General features: G+C 43.1%; 1 protein-coding gene across 13 annotated transcripts in view; it reads left to right on the top strand.

Annotated features, from left to right (window-relative positions):
• MAN2A1 (mannosidase alpha class 2A member 1) overlaps window positions 1–16,989 on the top strand; it is a 116,984-nt gene that overhangs the window by 79,436 nt on the left and 20,559 nt on the right. For 6 of the 13 annotated variants that reach the window (XR_013958704.1, XM_080637156.1, XM_080637155.1 and 3 more), the window contains 3 exons: window positions 1,683–1,816; window positions 2,875–3,016; window positions 10,593–10,726. Coding sequence is in view for 9 of the 13 variants with exons in the window: in XM_080637156.1 (XP_080493282.1) it covers window positions 1,683–1,816; window positions 2,875–3,016; window positions 10,593–10,726 (410 nt within the window). In the remaining 4 variants the exon portion in view is untranslated. Of the gene's footprint in view, window positions 1–1,682; window positions 1,817–2,147; window positions 2,321–2,874; window positions 3,017–6,009; window positions 6,160–10,592; window positions 10,727–15,370; window positions 15,584–16,989 lie in introns of those variants that run through there. The other 7 variants (XR_013958705.1, XM_080637158.1, XR_013958707.1 and 4 more) reach the window with 6 other exon arrangements.

Raw genomic sequence — 16,989 nt, 5'->3', positions numbered from 1 at the left:
CATCCTCGGTGGTGGGAGTCCCCAGGATTGGTAGTCTGCATCAGAGGAGAGTGGCCCCAAGGGTCCATAGTAGTCATTGGAGGTGGTGTCCCCATGGAGGGTGTCCTCGTGGAGGGTGTCTTTCATGGCGATTACCTTTTCCCCCATTTATTATGAGTTGGGGGGAGTACCTCTGTTCTTTATGTAATGTACTGCACATTCCTGGTGGACCAGTTCCATTGGCGTTGCAGCCAGCTCTGCAACTTCACATGTCTGTAGCAATTCTTGGGATAATGGACAAAAATTGCTCACACCACTCCTTGAGATAATGGACAGAAGAGTCTTACCTCAGCTCCCCCACCCATCTCTCAGGCAGTGGACCCTGGAATCCCATTTCAGTGCCTCACACCTTCTGTCAGGTAATGGACATTGGGGTCTTAACTCCTCCCAGCCATCTCTCAGACAGTGAATGATGGAATCCCATCTCAGCTTCTCATACCAATCTTTGAGACAATGGATAGTGGAGTCTCATTTTTTCAGTTCAGTCTCTCACAGCATTCCGTTGCGTGAAGTTCAGTGTTTGGTTCAGATTTCAGCAAAGTAAAGACCTTAAGGAAACTCTTCCAACATGTTCTCAAACAGAACTCAAATTATTTTGAGAACTGTATGTGTAGAAGGAAAAAGAAGTCCTAACCTCTGTCCACATGCTTCAGAATCTAGGAATATTATTCAGAAGTATTTTTCTTTCTGCTATAGATTCTACAGTTCAGGACCCAGAGTAATGTGCAGTGCTTCCGGGTTGACAGATAGGGAACTGTTGGGGGGAAAAAAAATAAATAATGATATCTAAGATTTTTAAATACTGTGAAGTTTTAAAGAGCTAAGATGGTTAATCAGTCCCTTACTTTCTACCATCTTCTGTTTACAATCTGTCAGATGAGCACAACACAATCTGTAATCTTACTACAAAGAGGTATTTCATATCTGTTCTGCTTGGCAGAATTCTTTCAACAATTTTTAGTCCAGAAAGGGTAGACGTGGTTATGCTGAATGATGGAATGATTCCAGTCCAAACTGTATCTCACACTATTTCAAATTGACAGGTTATTATTAAAGGTATTCAGTTTTCAGTGTGAAGCACTGTAGGAAAAAAATCTCACTGAACATCTGTCTGCTTTTCAGTTACTTAATCCTTATTTTAATAATTATGTGTCTGTTCCCCATCAACAAAGACTTTTGTCATGGTTGTGGTTCTGTGCAGCTACTTAATTCATTGTTCCCATTTTGATTAAAACAGCTGACTGGCTCAGTGGAACAGTTGCTGCCAAGAAGCTGGTAACTTCATTCTTATCTGTGAATAGTGACAGCCATTTAAGAGTCAGAAAGAGCAGTAAATGACTAGGTCTTGCTCCAGTGTATTAAGTGCTAAAGGTAGAACTTAATAGTTATGTGCTCTTTCTGACTGATTTTCTGGAACCCGCATTGGCTATTTTCATTAATTATTTTTCTTTTCTACTTAGATGAAGGTTTCAAAATCTGTTCCATGAGTACGGAATTAGAAGTACTGTTGTACATAACTGAACCAGCTTCAAGTATTTGGTTAAATACAACAGAAAAGAAAAACCTGGGAGTGCAGTCATCCGTATATATCTGGCAATCACATTTTGAAATTGAGAGGTTTTAAATGCGTCTTTTTTATGTAGGTTTGGAAGGCCAGTCTGTTGAAGTTTCCAGTATTGTGGATATTAGAGGAGAATATAATCGTGAGCTTGCAATGAGAATTTCATCTGACATAAACAGTGAAAATAAATTCTTTACTGATCTTAATGGATATCAGGTAATTATAGTCTATTAACTATAAAAGTCTAGGGTGTCAGGTTTTGGCTGTCTTAATACTTCTGATTATAAAGAGTTTGAGTCAAATTTAGTCAAACTCTAACATTAAACTCCATTAATCACTTTAAAGGAAAGCTTTTAAAATGTATGTATTATAAAATTTGATTTAGACAAGATAAAGTAGCAACTGTTTTCTTTCAGGAATTTTGTTAAATATTCCTTTATATCCTTTTTAACATAAGAGTTGTAAACAGCAAGTTATGACAAGCTGCCATGTAGTTGCTTGTATATCTGCATGCCTTCTTTCCCCTCTGCTTTGTCTGTTTAATTAGAGGCCTTCGGATAGCACAACACCAGATGTGCATAAGGTCCAGCAACTGAGACCTAGTGAACAACTGCTTGCTGCTGTGGTGGAAATAAGTGATGTATTTTGAAGTGTAATAACTTCTCCTATTAGTAATGTGTCATGTGAAATATAGTGTGACCATTTTCTTGTCTGGGACTCTGCAGCACATACAAAAGAAAGAAAATTTTCTTTTACGTATCTTCTTTCCTTGCTAAAAATGGTTTTGCAAATAGAATGAAAACCATACCTGCTGGGTAAGAGAATACTTTTTTCCACTTAGTGTGTAGTACTGCATTTTGCTGGAGACAGAAAAGTGAATATTTAAACTTGAAAATAATTTTAATACTACTACTCATTTATCATGTACTATTCAAGAATTCCACTACTCCTTTTACAAACCAACAATTCATTTTCTTCTACCTTGAATCTATTCACTGCTTGGTCTATAGAGGAGAAAAAAAGTTCTCTCATTCTTTAACTGTGATTATTCCTTTTTTGTAGGTTCTCTTGATGAATCTAAAAGTACCTTGAAGTTATCATTTCCAAAGTGGTAATTTTAGCCACAAATCTCTAAAAAGCTAAATAATATAGTCAAGTGAGTGCTTTGGTGCTGGTTTTGCTTCAAAGCACATGGGATAAATGTCTGAAAAGATCTTAGAAATTTAAATGCATAAAAAGAATGTGTTTTATTTAAGTTCATGTTCATACTGCAGATCCAGCCCAGACTGACGATGAGCAAGTTACCTCTTCAAGCAAATATCTATCCTATGACTACAATGGCTTATATCCAAGATGCTGGTGTTCGTTTGACACTTCATTCAGCTCAGTCTCTAGGTGTTGCAAGCTTGAAAAATGGTAAGTATAAGATGATAGATATTATAAAGGCCTGTCCTTCATGATTGTCTGAAATAGTTCATTCAGAGATTACCATACATACTAGCATTTGAGGAAATCTGTTTCTCCAACTCTGACAAGTTTTAGAATATGTCAGTAAGGGAGGATGTAGAGGTTGTTCCCACATGAGATCCTGTCGTCTTCAATGGAAGATAGGTCTCAAACTAGAGACAGAGGAAAGAAATTACGAAGAAGACAAAATGGACAATAAATTTTCAGAACCAGGTATTTTTCACTCAAGAACTCTGATGGAACTCAAGGATGAAACAGTGAAACTAAGTGCTTTGTTCTGTTTTGTACTGCTGTGGTAGCAGAGGTCTTAAGATGGATAATGTGATGCTGATCATGTGTTTTGATTTACTTGTTTGCTTTAAGGTATAAAGCATTAGTCTAAAGGTATATGCAGTATAGCTTAACATCCCTGTAGAGGAAAACAATAGCAGCTTTTCTAAGACTAAAATTAGTGAAATAAAGGATAAAATATTACCCTGGCTAATAATCAACGTGCTTCCTCTGAAGCAAAACCATACTTCGCAAATTTAATGGAGTGCTTTGAGAGAGTTGATGCATATGTTGACAAGTAAAATTAATTCATATTAAGAACTCCAAAAGGACACAGTCGTGTCCCTCAAGGCAGAGAAAGCTATGATGAATGACCTGGAGGGATGGAAAGAGTAGTCAGCTGTTCAGTCTGTACTGCTACCAGTATGAAGGGGCATTCAAATAAAGCTAGCAAATAGTGGGAAAATAAGGCATGCAATTAATAATTTAAGATGTATAATTCCTTGCTGTAATATATTGTGAGTTTAAATTTATATGGTTTTGAAAAACAATGAAATGAATACTTTGAAGGGGAAAAGCGTATCAGAAACTATACCAAAATGTACTTCCCAGTTTCTTTACAGAAAAATGTCATATTAGTGTTTATTCTGACAAAAGGTGACTACTGCACTAGATTGATGGAAGTATTAGCAAGCATAATTAATTTTAAGGCAAAGAGTTAATGCTGGCCTTTAGGCCAGTGCTTTCATGAAACCATGTTGGAAATATCAGGCTTTTGTTCCAACACCACCTGATGCAAGACTCAAACCACATTTTTTTTCATGCCTTCCACTGGGAGAAATCACATTTCCTTTTAGCCTGATCTTGTGAATGAGCTTGACACCACCAAGTATTTGTAGGCTCATGCTGGGTACTGGAAACTAAATTAGTGTGCAGACGCTCTGTTACCTCGTGATGGTGTCTGTTCATTAACAATCCTAGCCTCTGCATCACAGAATCATGCAACATCTGGTGTGCGTTCACAGCCCACTATCCTGGGCTGGATCAAAAGAAATGTGACCAGCAGGTTGAAGGAGGTGATCCTCTCCCTTTACTCTGCTTTCATGAGACCACACTTGGAGTACTGTGTGAACTTCTGGTGTCCTCAACATAAGAAGGACATGGAGCTGTTGAAGCAAGTCCAGAGGACGGCCACAAGGATGATAAGGGAGCTTGAGCACCTCCTGTATGAAGACAGGCTGAGAAAGTTAGGGCTGTTCAGCCTGGAGAAGAGAAGGCTGCATGGAGACCTCATAGCAGCCTTCCAGTATCTGAAGAGGGCCTACAAGGATGCTAGAGAGGGACTCTTCATCAGGGACTGTAGTGATAGGACAAGGGGTAAAGGGTTCAAATTTAAACAGGGGAAGTTTAGGTTACATCTAAGGAAGAAGTTCTTTACTGTGAGGGTGGTGAGGCACTGGTGCAGATTGCCCAAAGAAGTGATAAATGCTCCATCCCTGGCAGTGTTGGAGGCCAGGTTGGACAGAGCCTTGGGCAGCCTGGTCTAGGGTGAAGCTTCCCTGCCCATGGCAGGGGGATTGGACCTAGATGATCTTAAGGTCCTTTCCAACCCAAACCATTCTAAGATCTAAGTCCACATAGACTTCCAGTCTCTGTCTTCATGTTATGAAAGCTAAGGCTAGCACTGTTTGACACACTGCAGTTGAGTATTAGGATGATACTGGCTTTCTGTGAGCATTCATTTCAACTCAGTCAGAGGACATTAGAGACTTTTTCTTTACTCCAGTTAAATAAAAAAGCAAAAGATGTATCCATCCCATACTTGGTTGTGGCATCAATTTCTTAATTACGTCACTCTTTGGCAAACTTAGTCATGCAAGGTTAACAGTTAATTAGCAACATCAACTGTTTACTCGTCCTCCACTTAAAAAAAAAAAAAAGAATGTATTCATCTGACTTGTTATCATTAGTAATATTTTATGAAACGACTCTGTTTACTATGTTTGTTCTGTGGGCATGTTTAACTCCTTAAAAGAAAATAAAAATGAAGCTGAAGGCTCTGTGGCTACTGAAAGTCATATGCTTCATGACACTTCTTTTGAAGGCCCTTCATGATCTCAAAGGGATTCTGGAATAAAATTAAAAAACACTGCAGTTTAGCCAAGTGCCTTTAGTACTGTGTGTCTCTGTGTCCAAGACTGTCTGACTCAAGGCATAACCCATCATCTGAGATTTCTATGAACAGATGGTTGTTTCTTATCTCACTCTTGGATTAGAGACAGGTTCTTTAGTATGGAGCACTTACTTAACTCTCAAGCTATCAGATGATCTCAGCAGTATGGAGTAGGATTTCTCACTTTGTTGTCATCAGTCCTCAACATCAGCTTCTGAGAGACTTGATCAAAACTGTGAAGTACATATGCCACAAATTTATTTCTACTTCCTACTTTCTTCTCTTCCTGTTTATAGGATTGGATGTATAATCATTTCTTAATGTTAGATGCTGAACATTCTCCACCTTGTAAGTTCCATCCAGTTCTGCTCTAATTTCCTATTTAGTGTATTATCCTCCATGCCCCAGGGAAGACCTCTAGATAGATGGGATTCACCACTGTCATTTAGAGTTGGGCTTTCCTGCAGTCTGATCAATAATTACGAGTGGTATCCCTCAGGGATTGATGTTGGGACCGATCTTGTTCAACATCTTTGTCGGTGACATGGACAGTGAAATTGAGTGCGCCCTCAGCAAGTTTGCTGATGACACCAAGCTATGTGGTTCGGTTGATACCCCGGAGGGAAGGAATGCCATCCAGAGGGACCTCGACACGCTTGTGAGGTGGGCTGATGTTACAAAGTTTACCTTACGAAGTTTAACCATGACAAGTGCAAGGTCCTACAGCTGGGTCACAGCAATCCCAGGCACAGCTGTAGGTTGAGCAAAGAAGAGATTCAGAGCAGCCCTGTGGAGAAGGACTTGGGGGTGTTGGTCAATGAGAAAATGAACATGAGCCGGCTTCAGTGTGCACTCGCAGCCCAGAAAGCCAACCGTATCCTGGGCTGCATCAAGAGGAGCGTGACCAGCAGGTCAAAGGAGGTGATCCTGCCCCTCTGCTCTGCTCTCATGAGACCTCACTTGGAGTATTGTGTACAGTTCTGCTGTCCTCAACATAAAAAGGACATGGAACTGTTGGAACAAGTCCAGAGGAGGGCCGCCAGGATGATCAGGGGGCTGGAGCACCTCCCGTATGAAGGCAGGCTGAGAAAGTTGAGGCTGTTCAGCCTGGAGAAGAGAAGGCTGCGTGGAGACCTTCCAGTATCTAAAGGGGGCCCATAAGGATGCTGGGGAGGGGCTCTTTGCTACGAACTGTAGTGATAGGACAAGGGGTAACGGGTTAAAACTTAAACAGGGAAAGTTTAGACTGGATCTAAGGAAGAAATTCTTTACTGTTAGGGTGGTGAGGCACTGGAATGGGTTGCCCAGGGAGATTGTGAATGCTCCGTCCTTGGCGGTGTTCAAGGCTGGGTTGGATGAGGCCTTGGGTGGCATGGTTTAGTGTGAGGTGTCCCTGTCCATGGCGGGGGGGTTGGAACTAGGTGATCTTGAGGTCCTTTCCACCCTAACTATTCTATGATTCTATGATTAATGGGGTACAAGGGATTGCTTACATCCTGAACCCTAATGCAATAAATTACACCATTTTTAAACCAGAAATTTCTTTAAAACAATCTTTATGTTTGGCCTTCTACTGAATTTTTTTTTTGGGGGGGAGGGAATGTTTATCTTTGACTTTAGCAGCACTGATTAGTTTGTATTTGCTGTTTACAGTCCCCTTAAGAAATCATAAAGCTTTATTTTGTCAGTCTTCATTATCCTAGCTTATTAAAGAATGCTGGAAATGCAGTTAAGTAGCTTTTTATTTAAATCTCCCAAGTTCTGTTTGAAGACTTTGACAAAATTTTGTCGTAGGTGAGTCCTTCTTACTGTGGTTTTGGATTTATCATACCTGTGTCAACGCATGTTCATACAGCAGTCCACAAAGACCATCAATTTGAGGCAGAATCCTAGCCTTATACCTTAGTTCAGAATGCTGTTTTGTTTCTTAATCATTTCCAGCTGACTTCTATCCTGGATACACAAAATCTGGTTTTACTTGAGGGAAGGGAAGAACAAGTATTTAGGAAAATAGGATAAGTATTTGTAGAACAATGAAGAAGTATGAAAGAGACCAGCTTACTAAGCAGCCTTATCTGGTAGTTTAAATTGTGCATTTCTTATTTAGGAAACAAGTACTTCAGTCTGCCAGTTTTATTTAGGAAACCAGTACACTTGTTTGATGATTCAGTGTGCAAAAGCCATAACAGCATTAATTACATGCCCTGAGCTGATTTTCTTCTGGAGATACAAACTTGAAAAGATACAAATGTCATCTTCCATAAGGGTATTTATAGAATCATAGAATGGTTAGGGTTAGAAAGGACCTTAAAATCATCTAGTTCCAGCACCCCTGACATGGGCAGGGACACCTCACACTAAACCATGTCACCCAAGGCTTTGTACAACCCGGCCTTGGACACCACCAGGGATGAAACATTCACAACTTCCTTGGGCAACCCATTCCAGTGTCTCACCACCCCTACCGTAAAGAGCTGCCTCCTTATATCCAATCTAAACTTACCCTGTTTTAACCCGTTACCCCTTGTCCTATCACTACAGTTCGTAGCAAAGAGCCCCTCCCCAGCATCCTTATGGGCCCCCTTTAGATACTGGAAGGTCTCCACTCAGCCTTCTCTTCTCCAGGCTGAACAGCCTCAACTTTCTCAGCCTGCCTTCATACGGGAGGTGCTTCAGTCCCCTGATCATCCTGGCGGCCCTCCTCTGGACTTGTTCCAACAGTTCTATGTCCTTTTTATGTTGAGGACACCAGAACTGCACACAATACTCCAAGTGAGGTCTCATGAGAGCAGAGTAGAGGGGCAGGATCACCTCCTTTGACCTGCTGGTCACGCTCCTCTTGATGCAGCCCAGGATACGGTTGGTTTTCTGGGCTGCGAGCGCACACTGAAGCCGGCTCATGTTCATTTTCTCATTGACCAACACCCCCAAGTCCTTCTCCACAGGACTGTTGTAAATGATATAATTTAATGTCGTGCTTAAAGAGCTATTCTGAATGGCAGTTTTACAGTTTGTTATAAACTTGGAACTTCATACTTGGTGTTCACCTGGTGCAAAGTACTTTCATACTCCCATAAGTGAAAATACTCTTACAAGAAGGAGTGATTGTAAGCATTTATATACTGTATTGCCTACATGGTTTTCCTGTGTCCACAATATCCACCTAAGTGTGTTAAGAGAGCTGGCTGATGTCCTTGCGAGGCTGCTCTGTGTAATCTTTGGGAAGTCATGGAGATCGGGGGACATTACAGAAGACTGGAAGAAGGCAAATGTTGCCCCCATCTACAAGAAGGACTCTAAGGATGATCCAGGAAATTACAGGCCCATCAGTCTTACAACAGTCCTTGGGGGAATTATGGAGTGAAGCCACCTAGGGGCTACCACAAGTCAAATGAAGCACGGGATTGGGAAAACACAGCACAGGTTCACTGCAGGCAAATCACACTTGACAAAGCTGATCACCTTCTAGGACAAAGTAACCTGCTCGGTTGATGCGGGGCGAGTGGTGGACGTTGTCTACCTGGATTTCTCCAAGGCTTTTGGTACACTTTCCCACAGCCTCCTGCTAGAGAAGCTCTAGGCAAGTGGTCAGTGCTGGTGACTGACTGCACGCCGAGGGCGGTGGTGAACTTTCCCAGCTGATGACCTGTCACCAGTGTGGTCCACCAGTGATCAGTATTGGGCTCAATGCTGTTCAGTGTCTTCATAAGTGTTCTGGGATGGTGGGATCAAATGTACCGTGGCCAAGTTTGCCAGTGATACCAAAGTGCGTGGGGAAGTGGACACTTTGGAAGGGAGAGCCACCCTGCAGGATGACCTGGATAGGAAAAGTGGGCTAACAAGAACCTTACGAAGTTCAACAAGGACAAGGCTATGCCCCTGGGCAAACCCAATCTAAGAGTGCAGCAAAGCTACCTGGCTGGAGTGGAGCTCTGTAGAAAGGGACCTGGGCATGTTGGTAGACAACCAGCACAACAGGAGTGATCAGTGTGCAGCTGTGGCAAAGAAAGCCAACAGGGTGCTGGGTTACATCAACAAGAGTTTCACCAGCAGAGACAAAGATGTCATTATCCCACTCTACTCAGCACTTGACAGGCCACACCTGGACTACTGTGTGCAGTTTTGGTCCCCGCTATACAAAAAAGATGTGGACAATCTGGAAAGGGTCCAGAGAAGGGCTACAAACATAGTTAGAAGACTGGGAAGCTGTATGAGGAAAGGCTGAGAGAACTGGGTTTGTTCAGCCTGGAGAAAAGAAGTCTTAAGGGAGACCTTATCACCATGTGCCAGTATTTAAAGGGTGGCTACAAAGAAAATGGAGACTCCCTTTTTACAACGAATCACATGGAATAGGCATGGGGTAATGGGCACAAGTTACCCCTGGGGAGGTTCCAACTTTACACAAGGCAAATTTTTCACAGTAAGAACAATCAGCCATTGAAATAATCTCCCCAAGGAAATGGTGGATTCCCCAACAATGGACACTTTTAAGATTCAGCTAGACAGGATACTGGCACATCTAGGTCATGCTTTGCCAAGAAAGGTTGGACCATATGATCTTTGAGATCCCTTTCAACCTGGTGTTCCATTGTTCTAATGTTCTATGATTCCTTCTGCCTCCAACTGTGAAACAAAAACAAAAAAGGAAAAAAATGTATCTGGGAGGTGCATTTTTTAATGGAGTATAAGATGATAATAGTTCCTCTACAGAAGATCCATACAGCTGCAGCTACTTGGGCTGATTCTCCTCTTCGATGCTTTATGTGCTAGTATTCTTGTTACAGATACTAGTTAATAGTAGTAACTTTTCATATTAAACTACTATTTAGACTCTTAATAAAAATTTGCAGGACCTTCTGCTGAAGGGCTTGTGAAACTTTTTTCGAAGAATATTAACAGCCAAAGCCCAAAGGTATTAACTGTTTTCATAATCAGTCCTAACAGTATTGATCTGCTATTACTGTTCCATATGCAAGACAAAAAATGTGATTCTTTAAGTTATATTTTAGGGTATTTTTCTTTTATTTAATACAAACTTTACATATTCTGTTTACCACTATAATCCTTGTATTGCTCTTTCAGGTCAGTTAGAAGTGATCATGGATCGTCGACTTATGCAAGATGATAACCGTGGCCTTGGACAAGGTGTCCAAGATAACAAGATTACAGCTAACGCCTTCCGACTTCTGCTGGAAAGAAGACATGGAACAGATGTGGTAAAATTCATTGTCTGGATTTTTCTGGCTAATTAAGATTTAAATATTTCTGTTGCAGCAGCAGTAACTCAGTGAAGACATTATTCCATGACCAGTAGAACTAAGGAAACATAGCTTGCAAGGGAATCTTGTCAACTTGCTTGAATATTCTCATTGTAAAGACTTCATCTTTCACAAGAGGTTGCCCAGAGAGGTGGTGGCTGCTCTATCCCTGCAGACATTCAAGGCCAGGCTGGATGTGATTGTGGGCAGCCTGATCTAGTCAAAGATGTCCCTGCTCATTGCAGGGGGGTTTGACTGGATGGCCTTTGGGGATCTCTTCCAACCCAAACTATATGATTCTACTCTTCACACAAATACCCGTAGTGTCTGCTTTCCCACTCACACTTCAACATGTGACTGGGGTACTGTTGCACTGTTGTTAGGGTAGTGTGTACTGTTCTTTCATTCTATTTTTTTGTTGTTTTTTCTTATTGAGAAGCTTTTATAAAATTGCTAATTAGGAAGACTTCTGCTTCTTAGCAAAATCCACTGAATCTGGAGAAAGGTTGACATTATTTCGGATAAATGGGTAGAAAGAGAAAACATCTTTATGTAGGAAATCCGATTTAAGTGGAAATGTTCAGACATACAAACCTTTTAATTTCATTGTGATTCTGGGAAAGCTGAGACCATTTTGCTGGAAGGAGATTTTTTTATACTTGCACAGATCTTAGTTTGCCTTTTTTTGCATTAGTCTTGCGAATAACTCTTTAGTTCTCTATCAGTTCTCTGCATTTTCTCCCTGCTTTTTTTCCTATCATTTTTTAGGACAAAATAAGAAGTACATCTTCATACTAAGGCATTAGAATCATATTGACAGCGTTGAGTATACGTTAAAATCATCACAAAGCGAAAGATGAGAGAATGTATCCTGAGCCGCTAATGAATATTCAGATAAATTGGCATGAATTCTGTTTTATAATGGATTTTATTAACCACTGTGAGAGGATGATAATACTAAGTTTATAGCTAATTTCCACCACATAATGATTGATAGTGTTTTTCTCAGGTTGTATGTGTCACTATGATTTTCTAGTTCCTCACTGTGAACAACACAGGCAGGATGTTAACTGCATTTATCAGTGTGGTGTGCAAATATCTGAGCTAACTTGAAAGAAATGTACTTGAGTTCTGCAGCAGTCTAGCTTTGACAAGGAGCATTGCACGGGTTAATCTACCTTTGCAAGAAGAAACCTTCAGAGAGTTCTATACTATATTAGCCAGGGTAAATTGTATTGTATTAAATTAGAATATGAAGTTGGTAAGTAAGAATTATTGGACACAGAAATTTATGCTTAAATTAGCAAATAATTTGAAACAACAGGAGAAGATCAAATCAGTTAGTGCCATGGTGCTTGCATTGACACTGTGTGAAGTATTTTTGAGAAAGCCATACATTTACTCTCTAAAATGTATCTGTGGAAGTCTTCTAGTCCAGTTACTGGTCAGAGAAGGTCTATATTTCTGTCAGAAGAACAGACTTTAAAAACCATCCATCCTAAGGATTAGTCATCTGTTCAGACTATAATGGAGATGTGAAGGGTTAGAGCATGTGTGGTGCATACCTCCAGGAAAGCTTCTTGGTTACTTACTTCTAAAAGAAAACTAGCACATGCGCATGGAGACTCCTCTGCAAACTAGCACCGTGCCTGGTTAAGTGGGGTTAGTCTTAAGTTTAATTTCAGAATGGTACTGCTGCTTCAAACCAAAACATGCCTTTGGAAAATAGTTTGAGGTTTCCTCAGTTATAAAAAACTGCAGCGTGAACAACTCTGAGGTTATCTGATTAGTGAAACATTTATATGTGTCTTTGCATATATTTGATGTGTGGATGGACTCCACAACTCGTTAAAGTTGTAAAGTAGGTATGCTTTATTCAGCGCTGAGACGCATGAGGGATTGCTCCTCCAAAGGCATGCGTACCCCAGTGTGGTTTTTCTCCCTTTTTATCCTCTAAATTATTACATATTCATGAGGTTACGCAACACGCCTATACATATTCATGACCTATCCCCGCTTCATATTATAATGAGGTAAAAGGTCCTTTGCACTTGCGCAGTGCCTGCTGGTGATCGTGGGCGAGGGTCTCAAGATGAAGTAAACGAGTCTTCCTCGAGCCTGAACTTTTTACCCCTAGTTGTTGTGCATGCTTCTTGGCGACTTGGTCATTGTCCAAACCATAGAGCCAGTTTTAGCTGGTCTGGATGCCCAAAGAATGGAAACTGAGTCACGATCCCTACCTCTTAACAGTAGCCATGTCCTTACATCTTGTTCTAGCACACACACACACACATGACCAGGGATAAGCATAAACAAGCAGTAATATTGTTAAGCAAGCGGCTTAACCCCCTTGTACATCAGTTAACCCTTTGCATCACATTTACCAGTTTGTTTGGGATACCAGTCAAACAGCAGCTCCATAAAATAACAATGTGTTTGACTTTTCTTATTAAAATCTTTGTCCTTTTGCTACATTTTTGAAAGATTCTGTGCAAGTTGCTAAGAATTTTTCAAGGGAGAAGGAACAGTTAACCTGTGTTGAGGCATTTTGGCTACCTGTGTTCCAGCATCTACCTTCCTTCCCCTGACCCTTCCTGCTGAGCTTATAATGGTTTTAAATAACTGCAGAGTAAGCCTTTAAGGGCAGTTAGTTCTTACACAGTTCTGTAGGGACTTGAAGAGGATCAAAGCTATGGGGGAGTGGGCACAGCCAAACAGACTGCTGTTGGACCAAATGATACAGTGTGCACAACCTCCATGGGCCAAGTAAGATGTTTTGGGTCAATTACTGAGATGAGTAGCTCGAGAGAGGACGCCTTCAACACCTGAGCGGGGGGAACTTCAGCGTTCAGGAGCCTCAACTCGCAGCGGTTCAGGGAGCCTCAAGTCCTCCCCACAGGGCTTGCCCAGAAGCCGGCAGCTCAGCTGATGCGAGCAGGGACTCACAGAGGGCGGAGCCAGGAGGTGCGGCAGCAGCCCTGCCTGGGTAAAAACCTGCCCGAGGGAGCGAGAGCGACCAGGAGTGGAGTGTGGTGGGGCAGTTCACGTGGGCAGGCGAGCGGGATGGTGAGCACTTGCCTCATGACCAGGGTCCTCTCTGGGAGCTCTGCTCTGGCTGCCCTGGCGGTGGTAGTGTCCACACCAGATAGAGCTGATGAGAGGAAAGGCTGCAGCGCAGAGCTCGGAGTGTAGAGAGTGCCTGCACGGGTCTCCTGAGGCAAGGGAGCACAATGGGCAGGGCTGCACTCGGTGCTCCCTGGTGGAGGTCCTCCTGCAAGCAGGTGGCTGAGCTGCGGGATGCTGTCAATAGGATAAAAGATGTCAGGGAAGCCGAGAGGGAGCAGAACTACTTGCTCCAGGCCCAAACTGTGCAGGGGCCTCAAGCATCCTTTGTAGGTCATGCAGGAAAGGAGGCCGTTAACCCAGGGAGATGAGAAATAGTAACAAAAGAAACCAATAAAAAAAGGAGGAAGAGGACAATTAAAAGCAAGGGTCTTCCTTCTAAATCTGATGTCATCACCCAGAACTGCTTCACAGTTCTGCAGGGGGCTAACGAGGAAGCACCCCCGCAACATGAAAAACCAGCTGATGCACTGGTAAAGAAGATCACTATTGGTGCTGCCAGGAAAAAGAAGTGGGTCGTAGTGGTAGGAGACTCTACTTTGAAAGGCACAGGGGCACCCATTTGTCAGCCTGACCCACTCTCAAGGGAGGTGTGTTGCCTGCCAGGGGCTCGGATCAGAGGTGTTGCTGAGAGGCTGCCTGGTCTAGTAAATCCCACTGGCTATTACCCACTTCTAGTGATCCATGTGGGTGCTAGTGATACAGATAGCAGTAGGCTGGAGAACATAAAGAAGGACTACAGAGCCCTGGGAGAGGTGGTTAGGGGCTCTGGAGCTCAGCTTGTCTTTTCATCAATTTTCCAGGATAAATGGGAGGACCTTAAAAAGGCTAGGTAGATTTGCCGGGTTAATAAATGGTTAGAACAGTGGTGCCATAGTCAGGGGTTTGGGTATTCAGAAAATGGGACTCAGTCTGGGAGGCCGAGTCTACTGGAGGCTGGTGGAGTTGGTCTGACAAAGAAGGGGAAGAGCGGTTTTGGTAGGAGGCTTGCCAGACTGGTCAAGAAAGCTTTAAACTAGATGTGTTGGGAGAGGGCGGCATTATTCCATCCCAACACTCCCAGTCAGTTGCCAGCACCTATAATAAATGCTTAGAGTGATATAGAGATATTCCAGGCACTCCAGCCAATGAGCCGGCTTCATTTGGAGCTCTGCTCAAATGCCTCTATACAAATGCCCATGGCATGGGGAACAAACGAGGAATTAGAGATGTGTGCACGTCTATGGGGGTATGATATAGTAGGCATCACAGAAACATGGTGGGATGGCTCCTGTGACTGGAGTGTTGGAATGGAAGGTTACAGGCTCTTTAGAAAAGACAGGCCCGGCAGACGGGGCGGGGGGAGTTGCTATTTATGTTAGAGATAGGCTGGAGAGTATGGAACTGTCTGGGGATGGGTAAGCAGTTGACAGAGAGTTTGTGAGTCAGGGTCAGAGGGAGAACAGCAATGGGAGACATGACTGTGGGGATCTGTTACAGATCGCCTGATCAAGAGGACTCTGTGGATGAAGCACTCTATAGACAGATAGGAACAGCGTCACGCTCGCAGGCCCTTGTCCTCATGGGGAACTTCAACCACCCTGACATCTGTTGGGAGTGAAGGTACGGCCTGGCACAAGCAATCCAGGAGGTTCCTCGATTGTGTGGAAGACCACTTCCTTCTGCAAGTAATAGAGGAGCCGACAAGGAGAGGTACCATGCTTGACCTCGTGCTCACCAACAGGGAAGGGCTGGTTCGAAATGGGACTCCAGGGCAGCCTTAGTTGTAGCGATCATGAGATGGTCAAATTCGAGATCCTCAGGACAGTGAGAAGAGCGTGCAGCAAGCTCACTGCCCTGGACTTCAAGAGAGCAGACTTTGGCCTCTTCAGGAACCTGCTTAGTAAGGTTCCATGGGATACAGCCCTAGAGGACAGGCGGGCCCAAGACTGTTGGTTGATATTCAAGGATCACCTGCTCCAAGCTCAGGAGTGTTGCATTCCAACTAGAAGGAAGTGCAGCAGGAGGGTCAGGATGGATCAAGATCCTTGGATGGATAAGGAGCTGCTCAGGAAAATTCAAAGGAAAAAAGAGGCTTATAGAAGGTGGAAGCAGGGATAGGCGGCCTCGGAAGAATGTTGTCTGGGAAGCTAGGGACCAGGTCAGGAAAGCTAAGGCCCAGTTAGAATTAAACGTGGCTAGGGATGTTAAGGATAACAGGAGGGGATTCTGTAGTTACATTGAAAATAGAAGACAGACTAGGGACAACGTAGGCCTTCTCTGGAAGCTATCAGGAGAACTGGCTACCCGGGATTTGGAGAAGGCTGAGGTTCTTAACGACTTCTTTGCCTCGGTCTTCACTGGCAAAGGCTCTGACTGCACCACCCAAGTCTTGGAAGGCGGGCGCAGGGACTGTGAGAATGAAGACCTTGAGCCCATTGTAGGAGAGGATCTGGTTCAAGGCCATCTTAAGAACTTGAACATGCAGAATTGCATGGGGCCTGATGAAATCCATCCATCCCCGGGTCCTGAAGGAGCTGGCGAATGAAGTCTGTAAGCCACTGGCCATCATATTTGAAAAATCATGGCAGTCAGGTGAAGTTCCAACGACTGGAGAAAGGGAAATATAACCCCCATTTTCAAGAAGGGGAAAATGGATGACTCTGGGAATTACAGACCAGTCAGTCTCACCTCTGTGCCTGGCAAATCTTGGAGCAGATTCCCCTGAGAGGCATGCTAAGGCACATGAAAAACAAGGAGGTGGTTGGTGACAGCCAGCATGGCTTCACTAAGGGGAAATCCTGCCTAACCAATTTGGTAGCCTTCGATGAAGGGACCACAGAACTGATAGATAGGAGCAGAGCAGTTGATGTAATCTACCTGGACTTTGTGCAAAGCGTTCAACACTGTCCCACATGACATCCTTGTCTCTAAATTGGAAAGACATCAATTTGATGGGTGGACCACTCGGTGGATAAAGAACTGGCTGGATGGCCGCACGCAAAGAGTTGTGATCAATGGCTCAGTGTCCGGCTGGAGACCAGTAACGAGTGGTGTCCCTCAGGGATCGGTGTTGGGACCGGTCTTGTTCAACATCTTTGTCGGTGACATGGACAGTG

Source organism: Psittacula echo, assembly GCF_963264785.1.
Source record: "Psittacula echo genome assembly, chromosome: Z".
NCBI lineage: Eukaryota > Metazoa > Chordata > Aves > Psittaciformes > Psittacidae > Psittacula > Psittacula echo.
The sequence above is the reverse complement of the archived record's forward strand: the minus strand, read 5'-3'. Positions and strand labels throughout refer to the sequence as shown.